Below are 25,573 nucleotides of genomic sequence, written 5' to 3' on the forward strand. Positions count from 1 at the left end.
GCAGTATATTCCGCGCCACTTATATCCATCAATCCCAATCAAGCATTTCTTTTAGTATATTTTTTTGAGATTTTTCTTGTTTGATGCCGCGGTTGCACTGCACACGTGTTCCGCCAAAACAACATTTATAAAATGGTAAGAAATATACATTTATATTGAATAATTAAAAACATTTATACAAATTGGCAGCGAAAAAAGCAAGCCGATGAAATACCAGGGTTCCCGTCGGTGGACAAAGATTGCGGCACCGGCGGACAAGGCGACGACATCCTCAAAAGTAAGCCCAAGTCCAAAAAGAGCGGAGGATTCCAGTCAATGGGTTTGGGGTTCGATTTGATAAAAGGGATCACCAAGCGCGGTTACAAGGTACCGACTCCCATCCAGCGGAAGACTATTCCCTTGATCCTGGAGGGGCGCGATGTGGTAGCCATGGCCAAGACTGGCTCTGGCAAGACGGCTTGCTTCTTGATTCCGCTATTTGAAAAGCTGCAGCTGCGGGAGCCCACTAAGGGCGCCCGTGCCCTGATCTTGTCGCCCACGCGTGAGCTGGCGGTACAGACGTACAAGTTCGTCAAGGAGCTGGGACGCTTTATGGAGCTTAAGACGATTTTGGTGCTAGGTGGTGACTCCATGGACTCGCAGTTCTCGGCTATACACACATGCCCCGACGTCATTGTAGCCACGCCGGGTCGTTTCCTACATTTGTGCGTAGAAATGGACTTAAAGCTGAATTCGATAGGTAATGTAACCATTCAACGACATTAAAGCAGGGACTAATGCTGTCGATTTCACAGAGTATGTCGTATTTGATGAAGCTGATCGACTGTTCGAGATGGGCTTTGGTGAGCAGTTAAACGAAACGCTGCACAGATTGCCGTCCTCCCGGCAGATGGTCATGTTTTCGGCCACGCTGCCCAAGCTGTTGGTAGACTTCGCGCGCGCAGGACTTAACGACCCTGTTCTTATTCGGTTGGACGTTGAGTCCAAGCTCCCAGATGCACTGGCTCTAAAGTTTCTCTATTGCCGGCCGGACGACCGATACACAGCTCTCGTCGTTCTCTTGAAATACGTAATCCCAATGGTATCGCAGACCGTGGTGTTTGCCGGAACGCAGCATCATGTGGAGCTTATTTCTTACATCCTCACTGAGGCTGGAATTTCCAATACCTCGGTCTACTCTAGTTTAGACCCCGCTGCTCGCAAAATTAACACAGCCAAGTTTGTAAACAAGAAGGTTTCCGTGCTAATTGTAACGGACGTGGCGGCACGCGGAATCGACATACCCAGCTTAGACTTTGTAGTGAACCTACACTTTCCGGGTAAACCAAAATTGTTTGTGCACCGGGTTGGACGTTGTGCTCGAGCTGGTCGCACAGGTACTGCATACTCGATTTTTTCCACCGACGACACGGCCCATCTATTGGATCTTCACTTGTTCTTGAACAGACCCTTTAATATCAACGACAGTTCGGCAATTGGGACCATTCCGCAAGATTTGCTGGAAGAAGAGCACCTAACAGTGACCGATATCAAGAAGAGCCACCACATTGTAAGTTTAATCTTTAATTTACTATCTATTTCTGTTGCTTTCTACAATTTAATTATTGCAGGCCGGAGTACTGCGCACCAGCGAAAACGCTTACAAGAAATACTTAAGTTCCAGACCAGTGGCTTCAACAGATGCCAATGCGCGCGTAAAGAAAATCAAGTTCTACGCGCTAAAGCCTTTGGAGGATTTCTTCACAGCTGCGCCCGTTCTCGCCCAGGCTGCTGAAGTTAATGGCCAATCAGACGAGTCGCAGTCAAAGGTGGCTGCCGCAGAACGCAAGTTGCAGGAGGAGAAGCACGAAATACTGGTTAAAATGCGCAGTTACCGATCAGGTGGTGTAAGTTGACCAGATACATTTTAAGACAGCGAGAAATTTTTGTAATCTTTTTTGGACATTTCAGACCGTTTTTGAACTTAACACCACGCAAAAGTCTAAGCAATTTGTCGTAATGAAAGAAAAACGTTCCCAGCACGCGGATGTGATTCAAAAGTTTAGGCAACAGCGCGCAGACGAGGACATCGACGAGGCGAGAAAACAGGCCGAGACGCAAAGACCAAGTTCAGCCAGAATGCTAACCGCCGACGAAGAAGCCATCAGCAGTACATTTAACAAAGTCGTTGCACCCAAAAGACTCCAAAACATGGACGCTTTGTACAAGGACAAGCCAAAGAAAAAGAAGCGCAAGATAAACAGCAAGGACGACGAGCACTATGTTCCTTACCAGTCGGCAGACAAGCACACGGAGGATGGCCTGGCCATCAACACGTTTGAGCGACAGGCCCAGAATGCAGAGTTTTCTGTGTCGGACCGCAACTCATCCCAGGAGGTTAAGCATAAGCCTGGACTCAAGAAGTGGGACCGCATTAAGAAAAAAATGGTCTCAGTTCAAGATCCTCGTGCCAACAAAATTCGAACCGAGTCCGGTGCATGGATTCCAGCTTCCTTTAAAACGGGTCGCTACACCGAATGGAAGGAGAAGTCGAAGATCGAGGACCAGCTGCAGCGTGAAAACGCAGGAAGCGATGACGAAAACGCTAAGCCTCTGAGCCATGCCCAGCGATATCCAGTCAGCCGACATGCTCGGCACAACGTGAAGCTTGAACTGAAGAAGCGTCTCAGCGGAAACGACAAGGAGATGCGACGCCCCGAACAGATTGTCAAGTCACGCATGCGACTGGAGTTCATTAAGAAGCGCAACGAGGACAATGCGGAGCGAAAGAATGAGAACCGCAAGCGTAGCATGCGAAAAGGACAGCGTCCGAAAGCCCAATCAACTAATGGTTCCAGGAAAAGAAAGTAGGAGTTTCAACAAAGGTAAGTGAGTGGCACAACGCCTGGGCGATTCTTATTGGTGGTGCCATAATTAGGGAAGCGGTTAAATAAAATGCGCCTTCAGCCTAGTAAATGCGAAAAGTAAGGAAACAACGCAGAAACTGCTCGGCACGACGAACTTTACTAATACCATGGCACTCAAGGGCAAGACTGTTACGTGCCAAGCCAAAAAAGTCATGTTTATCGGAGTAGGTAGAGCTAGAGGTAGAGAGTGGCTATAAACTGTGTAAACAAATTGTACAGATAGTTTTAGACTAGAGTCATTTTTTAGTCCGAATGCCGATCCGATCCCTTGTCTGTCATTTGAAGGCATTAGCCTGTTTTTTCCCTTCCTTTTAGTTTCGATCGGTTGATTGCCTATTTGAAAGACTAAGTCATAGGCTTGGTGGGTTTGTCGATTTTGACTCTTTAAAGGCAGGAAATGAGTGTTTGAAAGCCCTAAAGCAATCTCGTGTCCTCCCTTGATAATTTATCAGAAGTCGAGTACCCAGGGTAAACTCAAGTGAAATTGAATAGCCATAATCATCCCCCATTGCCATCTGCCGAATCCCTTTTTAGAACATGACCCAAATTGGACTTGAAACAGTAAGTCTGACCATGTGCGTGCCGCGGGATGTTTCACGGGGTGTGTTTACCACGTGCAGGCTTTTCGACGAAGGTACGGCCGGACTCTGCTTCGGGCGCGCCCACGCCCGATGACACGCACATCCTGTGCGTGCTCTAACCAAACACTGCACCCCGGGAACCGACCCTCGTTCAGTTGCGTGCGCACACCCAAAAATACGAGCAACTGCCTTTGTTAATCCATCTATTTCAAAGTTATAAAAGATCTTCAAACTGTTGTGTGTGGCTCAGCACCATCGTGGCGGCAACGCATTGTTGCTGTTGGCCGCAGATAGTCACGTAATTGGGTGTTATTAGAATTTAATGACATCCAGATCTACTGAAATACTCCGCTTATGATCACTCAGGCGGTGACTTATGCCGACTTAGGGTTTGCCGTACACAAAATCCACGTTTGTTTACTTTGTTTAAGGTGTCGAAACTGATTTTTTCTTTCTCATCGACAGAGGTATTTGGCTGTTCCGCCCCATGATGCGAGATTGAAGACTAATCGCCTCCCCCGAATGAGACACTCAATATGTTTGTTCAGCAGTAGCTGCTGCATCGCACCCGTGGCGCTCGACAGTCCCCCACAGCCCTTTGGATTCGAAAAGTGTTTTTATAAAAATACACGACGATATGTGTGAAGTGCGACGTCTTTTAAATAAGGCTTGGGGTGGCGATATTAAAGTACCGTCGAGTTTGGGAAAGACACCATAAGTGGAGAAGGTATGTCATAAACAAATTTTAATGCCAAAGTGGACAAAGTTAAATTGGAACGGAGCTGGGAAGCCCCCCTCCTCACGATAAGATTGAGTGTTCCAAAAATACTTTGTCAGCGCATATGGTCTCCATCTATGGCCGTGGGATTCCCCCTGTACAAGTTTTGGTTCTGGCGATGGTCTGCAGTGCATTTTGCCGCTGTCTTTTCTGTTGCTGAGCGAACCGAATGTGGTGCATGTCAAATGTGCGTGGGGAGGAACTCCCATACGCTTAACTTCTTCTGCCTCTTCATTTTCGCAGTTCGAAGGGTGTCCAAAATAGACTCAGGCTCCGTTCCCACACATGTGTCCCGAGATGGTTCCAACTTTTTGTTAGGCACCATTTCCGGGGTCGACCGCAAAATCTGTTTCCTGGAGTGCGCTATAACAACGCAGTTACTGAACTGTACCCGGAAAATCAGCTCTGCGTGAGAGACTTGGCAGACGTTTTTTGAATCGTTTCAAATGCGATTCGTTGACTCAAAGGGGAAAGTCTTTACCGCTTTGCAGCCACTTGAAACGCGCTGCTGGTGCCAGCATCCGACATCCAATCTTGACCTGTCATAGATGCGGGTTTATAGATTCATTGGTGCACATGTTTACAATTTAAAATCATTTGTTAGCCGCGAAACCGCTTGGAATGTGTGAAATACTTCCCGATCATCTCTGTTCATCTGAGTGCTCCATTGAAATTTTTACACGGCACATTGAGTTTTGATCCGCTTTATTATCGAGCGATTCATGTGAATGCAGAAAATCTGTTTAGGTACGTATGTCTTAGTCATAAGAAATGCCATTAAATAAAAATTATACTGATTGTGTTTAAGCTAGCTTTTGATTTTTCCCCCGACTTTGCTGTCATTCATTCTTGTGTTTTCGTATTTAAATTTATGAGAAATATGAAAGCAGCATCCACAAATCACACTTTGAAAATAGTAATACAATTTATTAAACAGTACGGTAAACTTCTACAATAAGCATACTGGTCATACAAATAACCAGATATAGATACAGATCGAAATTATATTGGTAAGTACGTTAAAAGCTAGTTTCCGCTTGGGGTTGAGTAGCACGCTTAGAACTTTGCGTATACATGATATAAAAGTCAATCAAATAAATATGGCGGACGCTGGAGGAGAGTGGTCCAATTGCATCGGCATGCAGCTCAATTTACAAACTTGTAACTAGCAGCGACCAATTTAGAGATCGTTGAACTCACGCAGAGCCCGGGGTCTAATCGACGCCTCGAGATTTCAATCTTGGGGCTTGTGTGCTGCTGAAGAACTGGGTCTGCTGTCGTGTATGTTTGTGCTGTCTAATTCGGACCGCTCAGACAATTGCACAATTTACTGAAGAATGCGTCTAAGCGTCACTTAAAAACGCATTATTCAATTTATGACGTCCTCTGGATGCGACACAGGGTCTGAAGTTGCTTACAATTGGAATTGGAAATGTATATATTCGGCCGGCAAACTTGTAAAACACTTCGCCACCCAGTCCCTCTCCAAAAGCTCCTCAATAATATATTAATGACATTTTATTTACACACCATTTATTTATTTATTATTAAAATTTTTGTATATTTATATATCTTTTAGCTTACTAATTACTACTAGCTACTTAACCAATAAATTAGTACTTAACTTAACAAATTTTGAATAAGGGACTGAAAAGGTCGCTGTCTTGATCACCGACAACAATATGAATTTATTAAAATCAAAAAGAAATTACAATTTTGATTCAGATCAAAAAGTATTTATTTATAATACCGGCAACAAATATAATTAACTAAATAAATACTAGTTATTTAAAAATAAAGAACTGAAAAAAACGTTGGACAGTGTGACCACAGAGTCTCTCGATGCCGAACGCGTTAGGACGGAAACATCGAAGAAGCCGATGTTTTCTTGCTACTTTTAACTGTTAACTTTTGACTCCCAGTTCTTGTACTCCACTCAAGTTCTTGCTCATTTCACTCAAGTTCTTGCGCACTTCACTCCATTTCTTGCACACTCTCTGTTAAACATCTTAACATATGCCTTAATGCAATCAATATTTAACAGTTGGGAAAACGGGTGCTCCATATGACATTAAATTTAAAAGAAAAAGGCTTAACTTTGGTCACATTAATTCCATTTGAAAAAAGCCTGGTTGCGTTGGCCACACTAATAGCATTCGAAAAAAAATACGATTGCGTTGGACGTGCGGACGTCTGAACTTCGCGTAATTTGTTTGTGTAGTGTATACAAAGAAAACAGGAGAGGAAAACCCGAATTTTCCATTTTCGCGTTCTTGCCAGTGCCGCGAGGGTGCAAAACAAGTCCGTAATCACCGCCAGTGAAGCAGGCCCTGTGTTCCCGTAGATTGTATGTGTATACACACTGCAAGGGCGCGTCCGCGTCTTTTTGTTCCTTTTCCTTCATGTGTTTGTGAGTCTGATGTCGTGTCTGTGTCTCGCCCCTCGGTCAAATAAAAGCGAGCGGAGAGCCCGTGCGCCAGTTAAAGTCGATGTACAGCATATTTATATTTAAGAGGCACCCGAGATCGGCGAGGAATCAAGCAGTATGCTGCTAAAATATTGAAACAAGTGTCGTCGAATTGTGATTTCTCGGCGAGTCAATTTTCGCACGCACACTTAGCCAGAGTTGCTCGCAACCACATACGCGCACGCACACAAGCGGAGAACCAAACGAGATTTTGCAAGTCGCGTCTGTGAGTAGTGGTGGCTATAGTTGTGTTGGTGCTTGTGCAACTACAAAATTCAATTGTTTATGGCTAGGCATAACTGGGACCATGTACGCCGTACGCCGCACCCCGCACCACCAAACAAAACTGCAAAGCAAACCGAGAGTGTGTAGACTCAGCAAGTGAGCAATAATAGGTAGCATTTCCACTTGCCACAGTGTCGGCCGCTGTTTGTGATTTCCAACGCGCAGAGCAGTGAAAGTGGCTGACCCTACTTATCTTCGCTAATTGTCATCGAGACTTCGATACCCAGTACCCAGTGGATTACATCGGTCTTTCGCCTCGCCGACTGAAAAAAAATATACTGTGAGTATTTATCCTCAGAACTACAAACGCGCGTGATAAGTCATTTATCACCATTCAAATCTTTCCTTTGTGGTTAGTTTACTGTGCTCCCAGACACGGGCTTGCTTTCGCCCGCCATGAGCACTCTTCCAATCCGACTTGGTGCGCACAGAAAAATGCGGACGCATTGCCAATAAAGTCGTGCCAGACATGGATGTCTGACATTTAGACAAGCGTCCGACTACCCACGGTTTAATTTTGTTCTTGGGGTATATCTCTAGAAGCACTTCCGTGCATTTTACATTTTAAGGCGAAAGTCTTTTCATCTCTGGCCTTTTTCACCAGTTCATTGACTTTGCAGCGTCCTTTTGAGCGGGTGATGTTTACACAAATCCCATCGATTAGCTCCTAGAGCAGCTAGATTGCGAAACTAAGCTGGATTCAATCCAAGGCAGCTGGAGCCTCGAATGTACTTGTGTCGTTGAACCCTCCGCAGAATAGCGGGCAAAACAAATGCCAGTAAGTGCCCACGCAGAGACCCAGTGCGAATGCCAAAGTGTAAACAAGCTCCGGAACAAACAGAAACAAAGAGTGTGCCAGACAGTGGAGCCCGTTGTTCTGCCCCTGTACCGCTCCCGTAAGCCGCGCTTAACATCGATTCGGGGCTCTCCGAAGTGCGTTCGTTTTCGTTTCGACTCGGCATTGCGAAGAATTTCTCCAGGCACCAAAGATAACTTCTTGTCCAGACTGAATGGCTTTCCATGGGAGCGGTTTTACGGAGCGCCTGTTGTAACCGGTAACCAGAGCAAGAGGACCGAGGAAAGCAGCCAGCCGGACAGGCAATTAAAGTGTAATTACTCTTTCGAGTGTCGATAACTGTGACATAAGCTCTGCAACCGCCGCTATCAGTCTACCTGCCGCATGCCAACTGCAGGTTGCAACGGCAGACGCTTGCCAAATAGTTGAGGTAGTTATCCACGACCACGACAAGCATCCGAAACGGGAAATCGTTTCAGAGCAGAAGGCAACCAGTTTGGATAGGTTTCCGATCACAAATCGAGGCAAACACTGTGCAGCTTCTGGTTCGTCGGCGCAAAGCCAAGCTGAAAACTAGTTGAGGCTGAAGCAAGGCATTTAATGACGCTATTTTTGTTTCTCCACTTGGTTACGTAGCTCTTTTGCTTGTGTAGTGAGCGGAAATTAAAATTGATAAATAATATATTGACAAACAGAAAGTGACTTGTTGTGGAAAAACAGTCTCCGATAAGGCAGTCTTTTCACTATCTGCATCGCTGTCGGCACTTTCTCGTGGCATCAGATACTTATCTCAGCTTATCACTGGTGCTGTTTTTATATTAACATTTTTAAGCTTATCCGACAAGATTCTGTTCAGCCGCATCGCTTTGGTGCAGACAAAGTAAGTTCGCCACTTTAAAAGCTCTTGCGAAATCTCAGATTAGCAGCTAACTGATCATTGTTTTGGTTCGAAGGTGACGTAATTAATGCAAAATCAAGTTAAATTTCATTGTTTTTGTGAAAATATATATTTAACAGCTTTGTTTCTCAGATTACAAAATTCTCCAAGCGTGCCAGAAGTAGCAAATCGAAAAGGTTTTGCATTCGAACGAGGTTCGGGTTCAACCGGAAGTACTTCCTCGACTTTTTCTTCGGTTTGCTCCTCTTCCCCAAGAGAAATGCGAAACACTCCAAAGGCAGTGTAAAAAGTGAAAGTACTTGTTTTTGTTTGAATATCCTCATTCACAGCAGTCCACGCGACTGTGAGTTTTAAAGTCGAAAGACAATAATAGTGTGCTTCTGCTGCAACATGCTGTTTGACATGGGCCGCCAGATGTTAATTAGGATTCTTGGTAGACCTCCCCAGCTAATTACTTGTATAGCCAGTCGCCGGCACTGGGTCAGTCAACCACTGGAAAAGGAAAGAGAAAAATGTGTGCTGGAAAACAAGAAAAAGTTGTTTGGCCAGTCGTAGATTCTGAAAGTTTCAGGTGAACGAACGGAACAACTTCCAGGTGCTCAGATGCAAGGCGCAATAGCCCCACTAATAACTACTTGCGTTTTCAACGTCGCGGCGAAGGACGTTGGTCATAGATGGGCCGTCGCACTATAGCTCGTCCTTTCTGACCATGCTGACTACGGCGTAGCAATCGGCGACGCCTTTGCCTCCTTTGCCTGCGAGCCACACGGGCTAAGATGCGCTGCGGGACGAGAGAAAGATAAGCCTAATGAATGGTTTGGTTGAATGCCCTTACTTCTGGCTCGAACAACTTCTTCTTGGCATCGCTCATCGCGTTCCATTGGACTACGCCCACCTGGAGTAAGCTGGGCAGATCGTAGCTGCGAAAGACTTTTCGCTTTAAGAAGCGGAGGAAGTTGAGGTAGGGAAGAGGAGCGATCAGAGCGGGATGGTCTACAACTTCGGCGGCCCGGATCACTTTCGGCCCGGAGCGCACCATAGTGCGTGGACCAGCAACTTTTGGATTAACTGAAGGATCGGCTTCTTGACCCAGTCGCACAGTATTATTAAAACTAGAAAGCCCAGTTGCGCTGTCATGACCGATGTGGGGAGTGCTGGTTGGTAGAGGGAGTTGAGTGGAAAACTCAAGGTTGCTTGGATTTGACAAAGCGAATTCATATTTCCTGATGCAGTGCCTCGTTAAAATAAGAGGCGACCCACAAACAGAGTCAACCGAACTAAATTAACCGTCTCATCGGTAGCCCACATTGAAACACAAATGTCTGCGCCCCTATATAGACACACTATCTACTCACGACGCCCACAAATTCATCACGATTTTTCTTTTTAAAGTCCGAGGCGCAACTGCTCCCATCTCCGCTGTTTCTGTGTCTCGCCCTCGCCACCAACGATCATTATTCATGCCCGACTGAATGGGATCTGCTTTTGAGAACCTCTGATAAGGTACTTTGTGCATCCGTCCGATCAAAGTCCGTGCAGTGTGTGTGCACGCATTCTGTGCCTAATATAAGTTGATATTTAAATGTTCAAACCCGTACAATTGTGGAAGTGTAGTCAGATGTGATAAATTTTAGGCTTAGAACTCTCCATCGTCAGCACTTCTTTTTCCAATTTGGAAGTTAAAGTTTTCTTCACTGACGCAATTAAGTGCAGGTTGTTGGTGCTTACGCACCTCTCCCAGTCAACGAGCAAGCGAATCGCTGGGTTGGAGATTATTTTAATTATATTATTATGGGAAATCACTTTCGCTGGATGCAGAACTTTCGTTGATCGTAAAAGTTTAAAGGTAAAGTTTATATCAGCATTAATTACTCTCAATTTTCAACTGGTTAAATTTTAAAGAGAAATATCTACGCAAGGGATTGATGTGGAATCGAGTGAAACGATGCAACGGGCGATGTGAGTGAGCCCTGCTTTAATCCGCCCCCTAACCCACCCAGTCGTTGTGTAACCAAACTTTCCCCCAGTCGAAGATGAGAAACTGCCATTAGGCTTTCCCTCTTTCATTTCTTCCGATTGTGCCTGCAACGGAAAATTAATGTTGTGTGACAATGCCGCTCATAATGGATTCGTGTTGTTTGTAAACCCTCGCTGCAGCTGATATTGCTGCTGTCGGAGATTAGTAAGGGATAGATGAATTATAATGGATACAAGTTGGGGCTTAAATCTGCAGGTAGCACGGAACTGCCGCTTCGCTTCAGTTTTTTCGAGCGTTCGAGTTCGATCTTCAGCGATCTTTTTCGAGGGCCGTTGATCTGGCTAATAAGGTTCAGCCAAATCCATTTATTTTTGTCATTGTCGAGGGAGTAAAAGCATTTACTCAAGCTCACCGTGATTTCGTGTCTTGACCGGTCCGATTTAATTTCGATTTTTGTTCTACCGCGCCATTGATCGTATTTTATTTTTAAAAAGTTATTCAACTTGTGTGTGTACTGTCTTGCTACTCAGATTGAGATGACCTTGATAGCAGCGCTAAAAAAAGCTGGCACGTCGCTAATATCGCTCAGAGGGAGTCGTTTTGAGCAGTAGCAAAAGTATCTGCCTCTAACTGCGTATATATCTACGTCTAACTGCGATGTATCTCGAAACAGTTTGCGGTTTATTAACCGCACAGAAACGGAATGTGAAACTCTAGATTCGCTCTTGCGACCGAGCGTCAGATCCGTAGCGGCTGAAGCTGCCTCTGCTGCGGTTCGGTTCCCAGTGACGACTACTGCAGTTTCAGAGAGGTGGATCTCTGGAATAAGAAGGGAAAGGGGAAGCTCTCTATTAAAATAAATGCACAAATTCAAACCAGGTTTTCTATGAACTTGAAACTTGTCCAACTTGCATACTGAGGCCAAACTGGCGGAACAACTTCAAGGCTTTCTTTCGCCAAAAACAAGGAGGGATTTGGAATGCTGCACCTGATGATCTAGTCCATCGCGCTTTAATTAATAAAAGGATTCGTGGAGGAGACAAGACGTGAAGCATGATATTGCAAAAATACCCGCCATAAATTCTGCTTCTCAGCTGAATAATGCTGAGAATGCGAACAACCAATTAAACGATCTGAGACTATGAAGCAAGTGCAGCAATTGAAATTTTTGCTGATAGTTAAGCGCAAAATGGTTAGCACTGAAAGGTCTTTCGTTACCCGTAAGTTCGTTGACAGCTCTCAGATATGAAGCCGCGTGCTCTTTGCATTTGTCAACCAAACACGGTGCAGATTGCAAAGCTGACAAAACGCTGGAGCCAGCACAGCTGTGTGCCGAGGAGCTGATTCAAGGTGCTTTCGCAAGCCACAGCTGCTGGGCTTTGCTGCGCTGCAGCCAAAATCGGAGTCGTTGCACGGAATCGCTGGGAAACAGCTGGGGAAACCGAGCACAGTACTGCATATTTTTGTTGATAACCGTGTGTAGTCGAACGGCACGGCTAGGAAACAGGTATCTTCTTTGAGAGCTTTCATCTCGTGGCTCAAGCCACTGATGACGCTGCCACCTGATGCATTACTGTTCAGAGAAATGGGTTGAACTGTCTCTCGGCTCCATTGGCTTGTTTCCCCACAGGAATTTTAAATACTTTTGCTTGTGAAGTGGCCCAAAATAATATTCTAGTCTTATACCTGTTATGTTTTTACGGCGTGCTTACCAAACCGTCGACTTAATTGTCCAGTCACTGCACTGCATTTTCTTTGGTCACCAAAGGGAATCCTATGTAGAATTAAAATTCGAACTATTGCTTCAAATGTTGTCGTTGCCGCTGAATTGTGGAGGTTTGGTGGCAAAAAAAATCGTTTGCCGTAGTCTTGTGTAGATATACGAGCTCTGATTGATTGCCGACCATGGTTGACACACTTAGGCGTGGCCAAAAGAGAAATATAATTTTGGGATGGGACTTTAAACTATTAACAGAAACTATGACTTAGACCAAAATTGGGACCTGTGGCTCTAGCTTTCATGATGTTTATGTCGAGCCAAATTAATATCAAAAGGATATTTTAATGTTTCATAATGTTTCATAGAATAAAATACTAAACCACCCTCAGAGCTGAAGGCCTCTTGCAGCTATAGCTCTAACCACAATTTTTGTTAGCTCCTAGTTTTAACTATTAGTTAGCATTGTATAAATAAATAAATAAATGTTTCATAAATTTAAAACTTATAAAATCTATAAAACTTTACGTACATTTAAGCTCTTTTGTTTCTCGTAGTTAATTGTTTTTTAACTTGTAATACAACTGATTCCACAGCTTTCAGCTTCAAAAAAGCACATTCCGATACTGTTTTCTTTTGTGACTGACTTGCGCTCGAGATAAAACTGCTCGTTAAAGTCCCAATGCTCTCAGACGACCGTGAATCTAAGGTGTCAACTGGAATGCTCAGTTAGCATGGATGCCTCTTTATGACAGTTCAGCGGAACGTGGCCGACCGACGAAAGCGGACACAGACCAAAACAATTGAAGGATTTTGCAGAGGCACCTAAAGAAATCAAAGCAAGTGTAAAACCAGTTTCCAGTTGAAATGGTATGTTGGTCGGATTCCACTTGACATCCAACAATCTGTGGCGAAGAAAAGATCGCTAAAAAAAACTAGCAAAAGCACTTTTGCATTTTAACCCCTGAGCCGATAATTTCGTAATTTCAAGGCTGCTAGCATTATAAAATTTTTTCGCCCAGTATCAAGTGGAGTCCTCTTACACGGTCTCCAAGCATTCTTCCCTCCTTAAAAGTCAGCGCAGAATTAAGCAGTCAGTGGATGCGATTCATATTGGGCAAAAAATATCAGTAAAACTTTAAATTCTTGCTCATAAAATCCATTGATATATTTTTAGTGTCGTTCGCATTCTTGTCTCTGGCTTCTTCGCTTTGTTTCTGACGCCAAAGTTATACAACTTAGATTATTACACCACCCAAGCATTTTTGTGCCTGGTGGTCCGCCTTGCCCCGAATGGCTATCGTTGAACTAGAAGATCCATCCAAATAGGAGTGTTTGTTGTTTTAAGGACGCACGATTGGAAAAAGCGGTACAAACATTAGAGCAGGGGCCTACTCCCAAGAGAAATTTTACCAAAACTGTTTTCAAAGATGGCGAACAAACCGGCCAACGGGTTACGCTACAGTTAATTTTTGCTTTCTTAATTAATAAATTTTGTTCTTATTACAATGTGTTGAGCATCTTTGGCTACCGAAAATGGTCAATCAGATAATGAATTCTGAAACCGCCCTATCACCTTAGTCGATGTGTCATAGATAATAAATGTATATTTCTTCCCATATGAATCACAGTTAAAGCCAGTCCGAATTGTTGGCTGGTTAGCCCATTGCAGATTGGGGTCAGGTCACAAAATCATGAAATTTTAATGTCTTAATGAAAGCTGAACCTCCGCGGAGAACGATGGCGGGATGAGAAATGTTTGACGAGGATGTATTCTGATTAAGAGAAGAAGGAGGATGGCAGCGGTCTGTACTGTACTGAACTGTTTTTACGTTCCATTTGTCACTTTGGGACAAAGAGAATGTCTCATGGTTTATTAGTCTCACACTGACTAAATGGGTCAAGGCAGTGCACAACTATTACTAGTCTACACTCTGAAAAAGCCAAAGCCGCTGTATCTGGCTTTTTAATCATCGTTTATGCTCTCTTGCTAAAGACATGAGTGTTATTTATATTTAAATTGATCATGCATTTATTTTTATTTCTTGCTGCTTATGAGACGCAAAAATAAGAATGTAAGTACATATACGCGTAGTCAGAGTAGGTATTCTGATAAATATACAATTTAGCTTGCTGTCGCCGACACAAGTTTGTATTTAGAGAAGGACCGCCAAGGTCACGTTATTCTCAGCCTGTTTTAATGGGCTCAGGTGTCGGGCCAATAGCTCCGGAGGGAACGGGGAATTTTATTGTGAAAGGCAAATCTACGCATAGATACATAAGTCGAACTACATCAATTTAGTTTAGTTATAGAAAATTGCAGTGTGGTTGCCTATGTGCGGACAAGGAATACGCAATGCGAGGGTCTTCAATTGATCGAAAATTACTAATTGACACCAATTTCTGTTTATCTTTTCAGAGCGTGCAAAGGCAAACTCTGACTATAGCCGAGAATCGGACAAATGACTCTAAACTAAACACTTCACATGAGAGTCCATAGCCGAGCAATGGAACACGAAAAATATTCCAAGGTTGTGCCACAAAGAACTGCGTATACAGCCAATTAAGTCGTCTCAATAACCGAGAGAAGCCAAAAGTTAAAACCCTTTCTACATCGCTCCCCGCACCGAAAGCGAAATGAACTCCGTCATATCAGCATTTAAGGGTAAAAAGAGCAGCGCTGCCAACGGCACTGCTTCCGGAGAGACCAAACAGAACCATGGCGGAGGTCTCCTCAGCATATCCAGCGTCGGCGGCGGCGTGGCCAAGAAAAAGCCAGTGGCCCAGAACAGTGGCTACCAGTACCTGCGGCACATACGCGAGATCGAAACCGCCAACAAGCTGCTTTCCCCCGCCGTGGTTGTCGCGGAGGACAGGTCAGACGGCAAGTCCGGTTCTGCGCCGACAGCGGCAGCCGGAGTCGACATGGTGGACCACGTCTGTCTGCCCGCTACGATACGACTGACCAGTGCGGAAACCTTGTCCGACTTAAACATGAACGGAAAGACCGTTAGAGCCGTGGGTTCTGCCACAGCATTTGGCGACAATGCAAACCTGGAAACGGCTGACACCTGGAATAGCCCGCTGCCAGTTACGACAACGGACGAAGATGACCTCTCCGAGCATTCGAATGCCGCCTGCACCAGCACCAGTAGCTCCAGCGAACACAGCAACAGCACGGTGGTGCACAGTCCCACTGTGGCGGAAAGCACATCTGCCTCAGCATCGGCATCTGCCTCAGTCAGACATCCCAGTCCCAGCTTGAGTCAGCACAGCCAGTCGTCGCTGGCCATTACCTGTGAGCCGCACTCGACCTCCACAACCACTTTGTCTTCGCTGGGCTCAGACCTGGGCAACGGAAACGGAAATACCATACCCGCTTTTCTAATAGCCGCGAGGCCAGTTACCCTGCCCATTGGCGGGCAAATGCCATCGGCCACGGTGCAGCCGGGAGCTTGCTCCGCGGCCAGTACGCCCAAACACTCACGCTACTCCAAGCCCCGACTCAGCCTGAGCCGCGTCTTGAACCATTGCTCCATGCCCTCGGTGCACGGAAGGTCAAATCTCAGTGTGACGCAGTCGGGCGAAGGAGTGTTAGCTGCCAACCCGGGAACTGTTGCGAATACCCCAAAACGTATTTCTACGCACCAAAGAAACTTGAGTTTGGATTTCAGGTAAGTCCAGTTTTTTTCCTTATGATGCTTAAGGGGCGAGAAGAAAGGGTTTCGACTCCACTTGTTTTTCCACATTATTTTGGGCCTGTGTATCGACGTACTAAGTAGTTTGGGGCTGCAATGCTAAGCCGAAAACCAACGTCGCGGTTCCGCACACGCAAACTTAAGACGGTGCCTGGCAAATAGTCCGACTCCTGCTGGTCCCACAAAGGGACAAAGGATCGCCACTCCAGGCAACTGAAGCCCCCACAAGGGCGTCAAAATGTTAAACATGTTGGGCAACACTGTCCGGCTTGTGATCCATCTCCTGTTGTGATCCAGTACATTGAACAGCGGTTTCTGAAAAGAACTTTAGCATAATAAAACCAGATCGCTCCGCGTCGCTTTTTGTGTCGGAATCCGAATGCGGCACACAATCTGAAAATGTAAATAATCTTGAAAAAATACACTGGCTAAGAATTTTACTTGTGGAATTTCGTTAGAGCCTGCTGAACGTGCTTGACTGGGGGCGCATAGAAGGAGATTTTGTAAAAATAACTCAGCAATGTGTGCCGGGCTCTTATTGCGTTTTCCATGGTAAATAAACAATTCAACAGCTATGCACGGTATACATTCATATGTAAGTAACACATGCCCACACACACAGTTCAATGGCAGATTATTGAATATGTAACACTGCAGTTGCAACGGTCCAGATTTGCTTGCTTGCGGAAGTTCTTGTCGACCAGGCAAACCCAGAATCAACTAGAGAAGGGAGCTGATTCGAAAAGAACAGTGGTCGCCAAAGGCTCAATCAGTCTGTGCCTAGTCTATAGATTCTCTCCCTCTCTTTATAAAGGTAATTCAATGGAAATGTACTTAAGATCTGTGTGAGAGGCAAGATCATTTTTGGTGGTCATTCATCAGAACTTTATCGAATGGTATGCAACTGAAATAAGTGCGGCACTCACTTCTTTGTCATGTTTTGCAGTACATAATTCTGCTGTCGAACATAATGCGGCGCAGTAGGATAATTGGTCATCATGAGACACAAGCCTTGAGATTGTCAAAAAATGTTGCTCTGACAACATTATCACCCAAAGCCATGTGTTTCCATCGGGAAAAGTTTCGTTTACTAAAACCCGGTTTACCATTGTTGAAAAGCTATTGCTTTTATCTGCCGCCGGGCTCTGTGTATGTACACTGATGACGTGCCACACCCTGTCTTTGTGAAGTGCGTGCGCCGGCAAAACGTTCCAGTACGGATGTTAAGCTTGCCCACCCCATGTCATGCCATCTTGGCGTAGGCCTTACCCCTTTCTACTGACTGGGCAACATTCGACGCTCTCGCTCTCGTGACGCCGATTGTACGGTTGCAGCTTTTGCCCGCCAATTTTTAATTTCATTAGCTTTTTACTTCCTTCAGGTCCTCCTGCAATTACTTATTTTTTGCAATTATAAATTTTGGTCCGCCGTTCAGAGCTACCCACGCGATTCAAAGGAACGAAATAAAAACGTAGGAAAGTATTAGTCGGAAATTCCAAATGTCTAAACGATACCACCGGCCCGTGCGTTGACTGGGCCTCCTGTTAAATTTTTGCGGAAGTCTTAGAAAGTGTTTTCTTTTGAATGGATGGTCAACGATTCAGATGCAATTACATTTGCATGGCAAATATAAACGCTTGGCCGAAGCAGAAAGAGCTGAAAAACTGTGCTATTGATAACACTTGATGAAAACGAGCAGTGATGAATAAGCAAAAAGCTGGTGCGCAAACATACGGGCTTGGTCAACAAATTTAACGAGGTACTCGCACACACGATCTGATTATCCACAGGAGCAGAGGGCTTGTAGGAGTCGTCGACCTTTTGGAATTGAGAATAGTTTCGTGAACACTGTCCAGACTGCATTTCTAGTTTGGGCAAACAACTAAGCTCCCAGCGAGTGGCCTTCAACCGCTTTTTTTCGCAGCGTATTTACGTAAATCCCAAAGCGTGGTGTGCGGACATGTCAATGGGCATAATAAACGGGCAAGGCTCATCAACACCCAAATCGTAGCCAAGCCCCGCGCAGGCGGAGGGAAAGCGAAAGCTTGGAAAATTAATGCAAATGCGTAAATAATTGACACAACGACAACTAATGTGGCTTGGTATGTCTGGAATGTGCTTTGCACACCAGTCGAGTGCACAAGCCTTGTTTGTATCTCATCGCCGGAGACATTTAAAATCACAGGCACAGCCAGGCAGGCCGTCATCGATGTGCATCGCCAGGGAGCGACGATATCCGACCCGCATGCGAAATGAGATGGCGCGACTGTTGGCAGAGCACTAGCAAATCCATAAGCTAAGAAGTTCCCCTTTGATGTAGGTTCCTAAACGGCAATATGAACCGCGGAACAATTCAAAAATTTCATTATTTGTACCAGATGAGGTGTTTTAATAAAGGCATATAAAATTTAGTTTTTCACCCTTCAAAGTTTCTTATTTTGACTTCAAAATTTTTAAAGACCCAGTTTTATGGCAACCAAATACAACATATTTTTAACTATTTTAAATGTTTTGTTTGTTTCCTTTGAGGTTGTTTTTATTTTTTAAAAGCATTTCTAATATAAATTCTATAATATAATTTATAAACTATAATTTTTTTTTGTGATATTATATTTGCCTTGACGCAATATCTTGTTTATGGCCAAGGCAAGGCACGGCATTCAACTAATTCTTTTTTTTTTATTTTGCTAACTCCAGTGACTCGATTGTATACAATTAAAACAAAAGAATTTAAAAAAAAATCTGATCTTATTAAATGTTACATAATTTTCACCCTTGCATATTTATTGAAAATGCATAAAGAATCACTCAAAAATGTTTGTACCGACAAGGAAAATTTGAGTTTTGTTTTTCTTGTGCCACTGTGCGCCGGAGCTTTCGACGACGTCATCGTCTCGACGACTCGAACTCGCCGCGAGCTTTGGCTCAAACCCGCGAGCTCAGCCAGCGACCAGCTGTCAACAATGGCCCCAAAAGCTGCTCGATTAGTCAGACATTGTGGGCCAAGCACTTGCATAGCTTTTCGCCTCGTAACTACTGTTTCTGGCCCTCTGCCGCCTCTAACTATGTATATATGTTTCGCTGAGTTTGGGCGTTTTTATGTTTCACGCGCATTGTTCTTTGTATGTATTTTCCTTTCATGTGAATGTTGCTAATATAATCTGAAGGGAAGCGCTGTCTGAATATATTTTATCGTCCAGCCAAATCGCTCAGAGCGATATGATAACTGCGACGTAGCCTACGAGTGAGTTTAAAGTGTGTGTACCCGAGTGCTTTAGCATATTCAAACGTTGTGTTTGAACCGCAACAGATGCATTGATTTTTTGACATTCTAATCTGAGTTCCTCCTTTTGTTCTTCTTACAGATCCATGGGCATACTGCTGCCCCCAGTATCACAGGTGACCAATACTCGCATCAATCACACGCAGCACCACCGCAATCGCAGCCTCGACAGTGCCCTGCAACGCATTCCGGAGGTGAGTAGTATTACCGATGCCTAATTAAGCCAATTGGCACTTCCCCAGACCCCAAGCCCTCACCTGCACTGCCGCAACCTTGTTGGCCGGGGATGCACATACGCAAATTCAATACCCACACCCGTAACGAAAGCAGTAAAACCTGGAAAGTTTCTAAGTCTCTATCTAGCCGTGTGGCTGTGTGTGACGCGATGTTTATTTTTGTTTTTATCGCTGCGTGGCATTGTTATTCATTTTTGCACTTACTTTAGCCCTAAATCAGTATGTACTTTTCGGTTATCGCTTATACCTGCTCTAAACTATAAGAAAATACTGAAGCCATTGTCCTTAGCTCCGACAAAAGCTTCCCATAACCTGATCTTCAAAAATCACTTTTCGCCCGTTCAGGTTGAAGTGTCTTCACCAAATGCCGAAAACGAGAACACGTTCTGCTCCCCGTCCATTCTCGGTGCGAATATGTGCTCAAAGATTGCCACGACCGCGGCGAGTGTAACGGCAGCTCTGTCCCCGCCCCCCACGCCGGCCTTGATGTCCGTGGCCACTTCGACGGCAACTCCGCCCCCGACTTCGGGCGCCAGGGGAAACACGCAGCATACAGTGCCGAAGCTTCAGCAGTCGATTTGTTTGACAGCAGCTTGTAGGTCCACTGCCGTCGGTAAGATGCTCATAGTTTGCCTGACGATTCCCTCTTACTTATGGTTACGTTTTACAATGCAGGGGAGTCCTGTCCAACACTGCGGGTACGGCGCAAATCCAGCGAGTCGGTTGCGGCCAATGGACAGGAAATGATCGAGACTATAGTCAGCGGCACCGGGAACGCCGGTGGCAGCAGCAACAACAGCTGCAGCAGCGCTGGCAGCAGCAAAAAGCGGGAAGATCTCACTAGTCTGGGGTCGGATGACTCCGGTAAGTGCGAGCAAGTTGTTGAAGTCGATCAGTCGTGCCTTTTGCTTTCCTGTAGAATTATGTGAGAAACCCCTCATTCATACACTAATCCTCCATGCAGGCATCATCTGTGGCTCAGAGTCGGACCAAATATCCCTTAATCGCATATGCCATTCACATGAATCGCTCGATTCGGGTGAGATGGATGCGGACGGCGATGCGGATGCCGATGCAGAGGAGTGCGTTGACCTCATGGAGACGACGTCCATCGACGAGGAGTATATTATGATGCAACCGGACCATCTCTGCTTCTATCCCCCACACGCCGCTACCAACGAACTGGATTGCCGCACCCTGCGTCCTTCTCGCAAACAGAAGCGGCAGCAGCAGCGGGCCCTGGAGCAGGGCAATCTACTGGCCCAGGCTCCGCACAAAGATGGGCACACTATGGATGCTGACGTCGATGCCCGAACAAGGTACCGCGTTATGAACATGTCCCAGGCAGCCATCAATGTTGAGCTTGGCGCAGCTCCCAATGAAATTGAACCAGTGGTGTACGACAAAAAGTCTTTCCAAGATCACATAGAGGATGCGGATTTACCGAATCCAGCCGAGGCATCATCGCCACCATCCCTGCCCCTACCAAGTGCTGCGGCAACGGCCCCAGCAACGCCATTGGCAACCCCCACGCCAACTGCCACGCCCACACCAACGGAGAGCACCAAGAACGACCAGGTTCTGTTCAAGAACTTCTTCGGGGCCACCAAGAATGCTATCTTCCGCACCGCCCAAAGCATTATTGAAAACCACGAGAAAAAGAACGCTGCCAAGCAGAAAGAGCAGCCCGATCACTCTACTGCGGTGCCTTTAGTAAGTTCGCCAAGCGGTGGTAGTACATCGCCACAGGACCAGGTCAAGTCGCCTACTGACATTTCCAAAAAGAAGGAATTTTTCAGTCTGCTTACGTCGAATTCCAGCAAAAAGGCCGCGGCTGCTGCGGCAGCGGCTGCAGCGAACTCAGCTGCCAACACTCCTATCGTCTCGCCCACGGAATGTCAAGCTCCAACAGCAGACTACAAGATTCAACAACTGTACGACACAACTGCCGATTCAAGGGTGAAGGAGCGTACGCTCAACTTGCGCCTTCCCGGAGCAGATAGTGAAGTCATCGAAGGAGCACTGGAAAAGTCTTCATCATTTAACTCGCTACACAAACTAAAACTCCCTGTTCCCGGTGTTGTTAAGTACTTCATCAGTGAACGAGCACCGGTGTCGGACTTGCTGCAAAAGCCGGAAAAAGGTCAGAGTGGCCTGTTGCGTTTCTTCGAGTCGCCAGTCTTCAACATACATTTCGCTGTGCATTACCTCTTTTACTCGAAAGAACCGGGAGTGCTTAGCTTTATCGGCAATAAGATCTTCAGCTTTCCCGACCAGGAGGTCGATCTATACATACCACAACTGATTGTCATGTACATCCAGATGGATGAACTAGCCGAGGTTCTGGATCCGTATCTGACCATTCGCTGTCGCAAGTCTGTGGACTTCTCACTCAAATGTCTGTGGCTACTGGAGGCCTACAACTACCAGGTGGACTCCCTGGGAAACTCGCACAGCAGCTCCCGGAAATCTAAGCTGGCGCTCATGAAGGAAATATTCTCAAAAAAGGAGCAGAAGCAGGCTCAGAACGAAGACAAGTCTTCTGGCACGGCAGGCGTCGGGGAGCCAAGGTCGATAGTGGCCTTTGCCAAGAAGACACACCACCGCTCACAATCCGATGCCACAGTGCTGCTAGCCGACTCCCGCTCACCTCACACATTAAGCATATCTCACCGTATGTACCAGCAACCGCCCTACACTACGCAAACGCTTCCCACAACTCCCGCCAAACTTTGTCTCGGTGACTTATCCTCGGGACACGCCTTCGACAACGGCTGCACCTGCTTCGAGACGGTGCGAGGACAAGTGAACGGACTGCTCGGACAGAGGACGCTTTGCAGCTGCGGAGCTCCAAAGACCGCGCCCCAAAAGGAGTTCATGAAGGCACTGATGAACGTGGGTAAAAAACTCACTTCATTGCCTTCTAAAGCGGAGAAGACCTCGGCCCTGCGGATGTTCCTCAACTTAATCAACAAGAACCTGCCCGCCCGAGTTTGGTTGCCGCTCTACTCGGACATTCCGCACCACGTCGTTCGAATTACGGAGGAAAAGACCGCTGTACTCAACTCAAAGGACAAGACCCCTTACATCATCTATGTGGAAGTGGTCGAAATTCCTGACATCTACACATCTCCCTTGATACCCAAGATGATGCCCTCGCTGCGGCATACAAAGAGTGAAGAGCACCTGGAAGGGTCCTGCCTAAATTCGCACCAGCACCTGAGCTGTAGCCGTACTTCCAGCTGCAGCAGTAGTCAGCAGGGCTCGAGCTGCCGGCGAAAGAAGGGCACAGATGTGGATGGCGGTTGCGGCGACTCTGGCTCTGGTCCACACACGTGCTACGGCAACGTGATTTCCCTGGGCGGTCTTCAGCTCCAAGAGGATGACGTATGGTCGAAGGAGGACGATGAGATTACGGCGCAGTACCTTAACATGCGAAAAATGAGCGAGCGAGACACCATTTCACAGATGTCGCTGGACTCTTGCGATTCACGGGACCAAAGTAAGTTGGCATTTAAAAATAATGCTGTGATCCATTATAACCTTACGGTGTACTCTATTTTTGACAGGCCCACCAATCGTCTTCAACATTGGAGACGTGCGCTTGCGTCACTGCAGCAACTTAAGCTGCGAGAACACAAAATCATTCAGCAACGACCCAGAAGATCCGTCGGCAGCGGCCCTAAAGGTTTGTACTTTAAATTTTAGTATTGAACTCGTTCATATAAATTTCGAATCTTTAAGGAACCATGGCACGAAAAGGAAAAGCTTATTCGCGAATCTTCGCCGTATGGCCATCTATCGAACTGGCGGCTGCTTTCTGCCATTGTCAAGTGTGGCGATGATTTACGACAGGAACTTATGGCCACCCAACTGTTACAGGTATGAGTTTTTCAATAAAGCAAAATATATGCATTACTCTAAATTCAACTAAAATTTTCCAGATGTTTAAAATTATCTGGCAAGAAGAAAAAGTAGATCTGTGGGTGCGCCCTTACAAAATCGTCTGCCTTTCAAATGACAGTGGTCTTATTGAGCCCATCCTCAACACTGTCTCCCTGCACCAGATCAAGAAGAACTCAAACAAATCATTGAGAGATTATTTTATCGACGAGTACGGTGCACCCAACGCAGAGAGTTTCCGCCGAGCGCAAAAGAATTTCGTTCAAAGCTGTGCAGCCTACTGTCTAATTTCGTATTTGCTGCAAGTCAAGGACAGGTAGGATTTAAATTTCTATATCGTTAACACTTTCTTTACTGACTTATATAAAATTATTTTAAGGCATAATGGCAATATACTCTTCCATTCGGATGGGCACATTATACACATTGACTTCGGATTTATTCTGAGTATATCTCCCAAAAACTTGGGTATGTATTCCTTTGAACACCGGAAAGCGCATAACTTAATAATAATTTGGCTGTTACAGGATTTGAACAATCTCCATTTAAGCTTACTCCGGAATTTGTGGAAGTCATGGGAGGCACCAGCTCGGAGCATTGGCGTGAATTTAATAGGCTCTTGCTAGTGGGGATGATGACCGCCCGAAAGCATATGGATCGAATTATTAACTTTGTGGAAATCATGCGCAGCAGTAAGTTCCGAAACAAAATGGCGAAAAAGTGTTCCCGATTACATGTATTCCTTTATCGCAGATGCTCATTTGCCGTGCTTTAAAAATGGATGCTCCGGAACTGTACAGAATCTCCGCAAACGCTTTCATATGAATTTAACCGAGCAAGAAATGGAACGAAAAGTTGAGCAGCTTGTACAGGACTCGTTGAAAAGTCTGTCAACCAAACTGTACGATGGTTATCAGTACTACACGAATGGCATATTGTGAGAACGGTTTTTTATGAGGATCTAAGTGCGTTATAACAATTAGCAGATAGAAAATGCCAAGCTGGTAACCAAAACTATGGACTGACTTTTTTGTAAAGGAACTATTGTATATTATAAAATATGTTATTATCAGCGACAAAAAAAAAACAAAAAGAATGAAATTGTACCAAACCTAAATTTGTTATCGTAGCTTAAATCATTCGTTGTATGCGTTTGCATTGTTAAATTAGCATAATGTGTATGTTGTCTAGCTTTTAAGGAAAAGTGTAAATGTTTTGAATGTAGTATAAGATTGTCTGAATGAGAACGCTAGTGTGGCCTGTTATTCCATTTTGAAGTTCATTATTTAGTACTTGTACAAACATTTAAACAAATTTTCAATAACCAGGCTTACAATACGAGATCTTGTTTGATTTCTGCGCTATTCTGTTCATCCTAATCTAAATTTTATACTTTGGCCCTTTTGCAATTCAAAGGTATGCATGTTAAATCATCTAATTCCAATTCTTAGTGATAAGTGTAAAGTTAAACACTAATGCCACTTTGCTGCAGCTTACAGTTTCAATACAGCAATATAATATTTAAGAAAATCCATTTAATTATCATACTTTATATAATTTTAATAAGAATTTGCCACGAGTACATACAGAAATAAATGAAAACTTTAAACCGCGGTCGACTTTGTATGTAGTTGCCATTTAAACAATAATTAAATCCTAATTATTTGCTAACTTAATATACTAAGCTATTGCGGCAAATAACGAAAATCAAAGCATACGAAAAAGTACTAAAACAAATAGCTAGGCACTGAAAGTGAACAATTTCAAGTTTGTAAAATAAAATGAGCAGCACTATTAAAAAAGTTAAGATGCACGCAAACATTAGCTACGTTTGTTAAAAATTGTAAATGAATATTTATACAATTTATTAAATAATGCGACTAAAATAAATAAGCATATGGATATACGCAAAATATAAGAAAACGAAATATATTCAGAATATTACGGCCAATCTACGACCCATAACCAAAACAAATTCCGTTTCGGACTCATAGACTATACTTTCGATCACACTCACATTTTTGGTTTCATTTTAGGGTGGAATAAG

General features: G+C 44.9%; 3 protein-coding genes and 1 long non-coding RNA gene across 5 annotated transcripts; 3 read left to right on the forward strand and 1 right to left on the reverse strand.

Annotated features, from left to right (window-relative positions):
* The first annotated feature begins 84 nt into the window (after positions 1 to 84).
* On the forward strand, positions 85 to 4,133 carry LOC108146404 (ATP-dependent RNA helicase DDX54). Its single transcript, XM_017272405.1, has 6 exons — positions 85 to 135; positions 190 to 739; positions 795 to 1,549; positions 1,611 to 1,886; positions 1,951 to 2,864; positions 3,953 to 4,133. Exons 1-5 carry the CDS (start codon positions 133 to 135, stop codon positions 2,848 to 2,850), a joined length of 2,484 nt encoding a protein of 827 aa, XP_017127894.1. The 5' UTR covers positions 85 to 132; the 3' UTR covers positions 2,851 to 2,864; positions 3,953 to 4,133.
* A 2,313-nt stretch (positions 4,134 to 6,446) lies between these two features.
* Positions 6,447 to 25,542, forward strand: LOC108146082 (phosphatidylinositol 4-kinase beta). Of its 2 annotated transcripts, XM_017271901.2 has the most exons (12): positions 6,447 to 7,297; positions 14,826 to 16,080; positions 19,470 to 19,581; positions 19,969 to 20,236; positions 20,299 to 20,487; positions 20,588 to 23,125; positions 23,193 to 23,311; positions 23,368 to 23,505; positions 23,568 to 23,842; positions 23,906 to 23,994; positions 24,054 to 24,218; positions 24,280 to 25,542. In XM_017271901.2, the coding sequence occupies exons 2-12, from the start codon at positions 15,044 to 15,046 to the stop codon at positions 24,465 to 24,467; spliced, it is 5,118 nt and encodes a 1,705-aa protein (XP_017127390.1). In that variant the 5' UTR covers positions 6,447 to 7,297; positions 14,826 to 15,043; the 3' UTR covers positions 24,468 to 25,542. The 2 variants fall into 2 exon arrangements, with proteins under 2 accessions (XP_017127390.1, XP_017127391.1); XM_017271902.2 differs by lacking the exons at positions 6,447 to 7,297; positions 14,826 to 16,080 and adding an exon at positions 19,259 to 19,348.
* On the reverse strand, positions 8,797 to 10,266 carry LOC108146083. The gene is made up of 2 exons (XM_017271903.2): positions 9,547 to 10,266; positions 8,797 to 9,492 (listed from the first exon to the last, which is right to left on the reverse strand). The coding sequence occupies exons 1-2, from the start codon at positions 9,748 to 9,750 to the stop codon at positions 9,355 to 9,357; spliced, it is 342 nt and encodes a 113-aa protein (XP_017127392.1). The 5' UTR covers positions 9,751 to 10,266; the 3' UTR covers positions 8,797 to 9,354.
* Positions 16,591 to 18,515, forward strand: LOC121467140. The gene is made up of 2 exons (XR_005977286.1): positions 16,591 to 16,699; positions 16,762 to 18,515. It is a non-coding gene; the product is annotated as an uncharacterized LOC121467140 (long non-coding RNA).
* Positions 25,543 to 25,573: the final 31 nt, after the last annotated feature.

Source organism: Drosophila elegans, unplaced genomic scaffold (assembly GCF_018152505.1).
Source record: "Drosophila elegans isolate 14027-0461.03 unplaced genomic scaffold, ASM1815250v1 contig_208, whole genome shotgun sequence".
NCBI lineage: Eukaryota > Metazoa > Arthropoda > Insecta > Diptera > Drosophilidae > Drosophila > Drosophila elegans.

What these genes read in the sequence shown, in the direction of transcription:
- LOC108146404 (XM_017272405.1), top strand. An exon ending in CTTAAAGCTGAATTCGATAG is followed by an intron (nt 740 to 794) that starts GTAATGTAACCA and finishes TCGATTTCACAG; the next exon opens with AGTATGTCGTATTTGATGAA. An exon ending in TCAAGAAGAGCCACCACATT is followed by an intron (nt 1,550 to 1,610) that starts GTAAGTTTAATC and finishes TAATTATTGCAG; the next exon opens with GCCGGAGTACTGCGCACCAG.
- LOC108146083 (XM_017271903.2), bottom strand. Translation starts at nt 9,750, where the DNA reads ATGGTGCGCTCCGGGCCGAAAGTGATCCGGGCCGCCGAAGTTGTAGAC. An exon ending in AGAAGTTGTTCGAGCCAGAA is followed by an intron (nt 9,493 to 9,546) that starts GTAAGGGCATTC and finishes CTCGTCCCGCAG; the next exon opens with CGCATCTTAGCCCGTGTGGC.
- LOC108146082 (XM_017271901.2), top strand. Translation starts at nt 15,044, where the DNA reads ATGAACTCCGTCATATCAGCATTTAAGGGTAAAAAGAGCAGCGCTGCC. An exon ending in CCCTGCAACGCATTCCGGAG is followed by an intron (nt 19,582 to 19,968) that starts GTGAGTAGTATT and finishes TCGCCCGTTCAG; the next exon opens with GTTGAAGTGTCTTCACCAAA. An exon ending in TTGCGATTCACGGGACCAAA is followed by an intron (nt 23,126 to 23,192) that starts GTAAGTTGGCAT and finishes TATTTTTGACAG; the next exon opens with GCCCACCAATCGTCTTCAAC.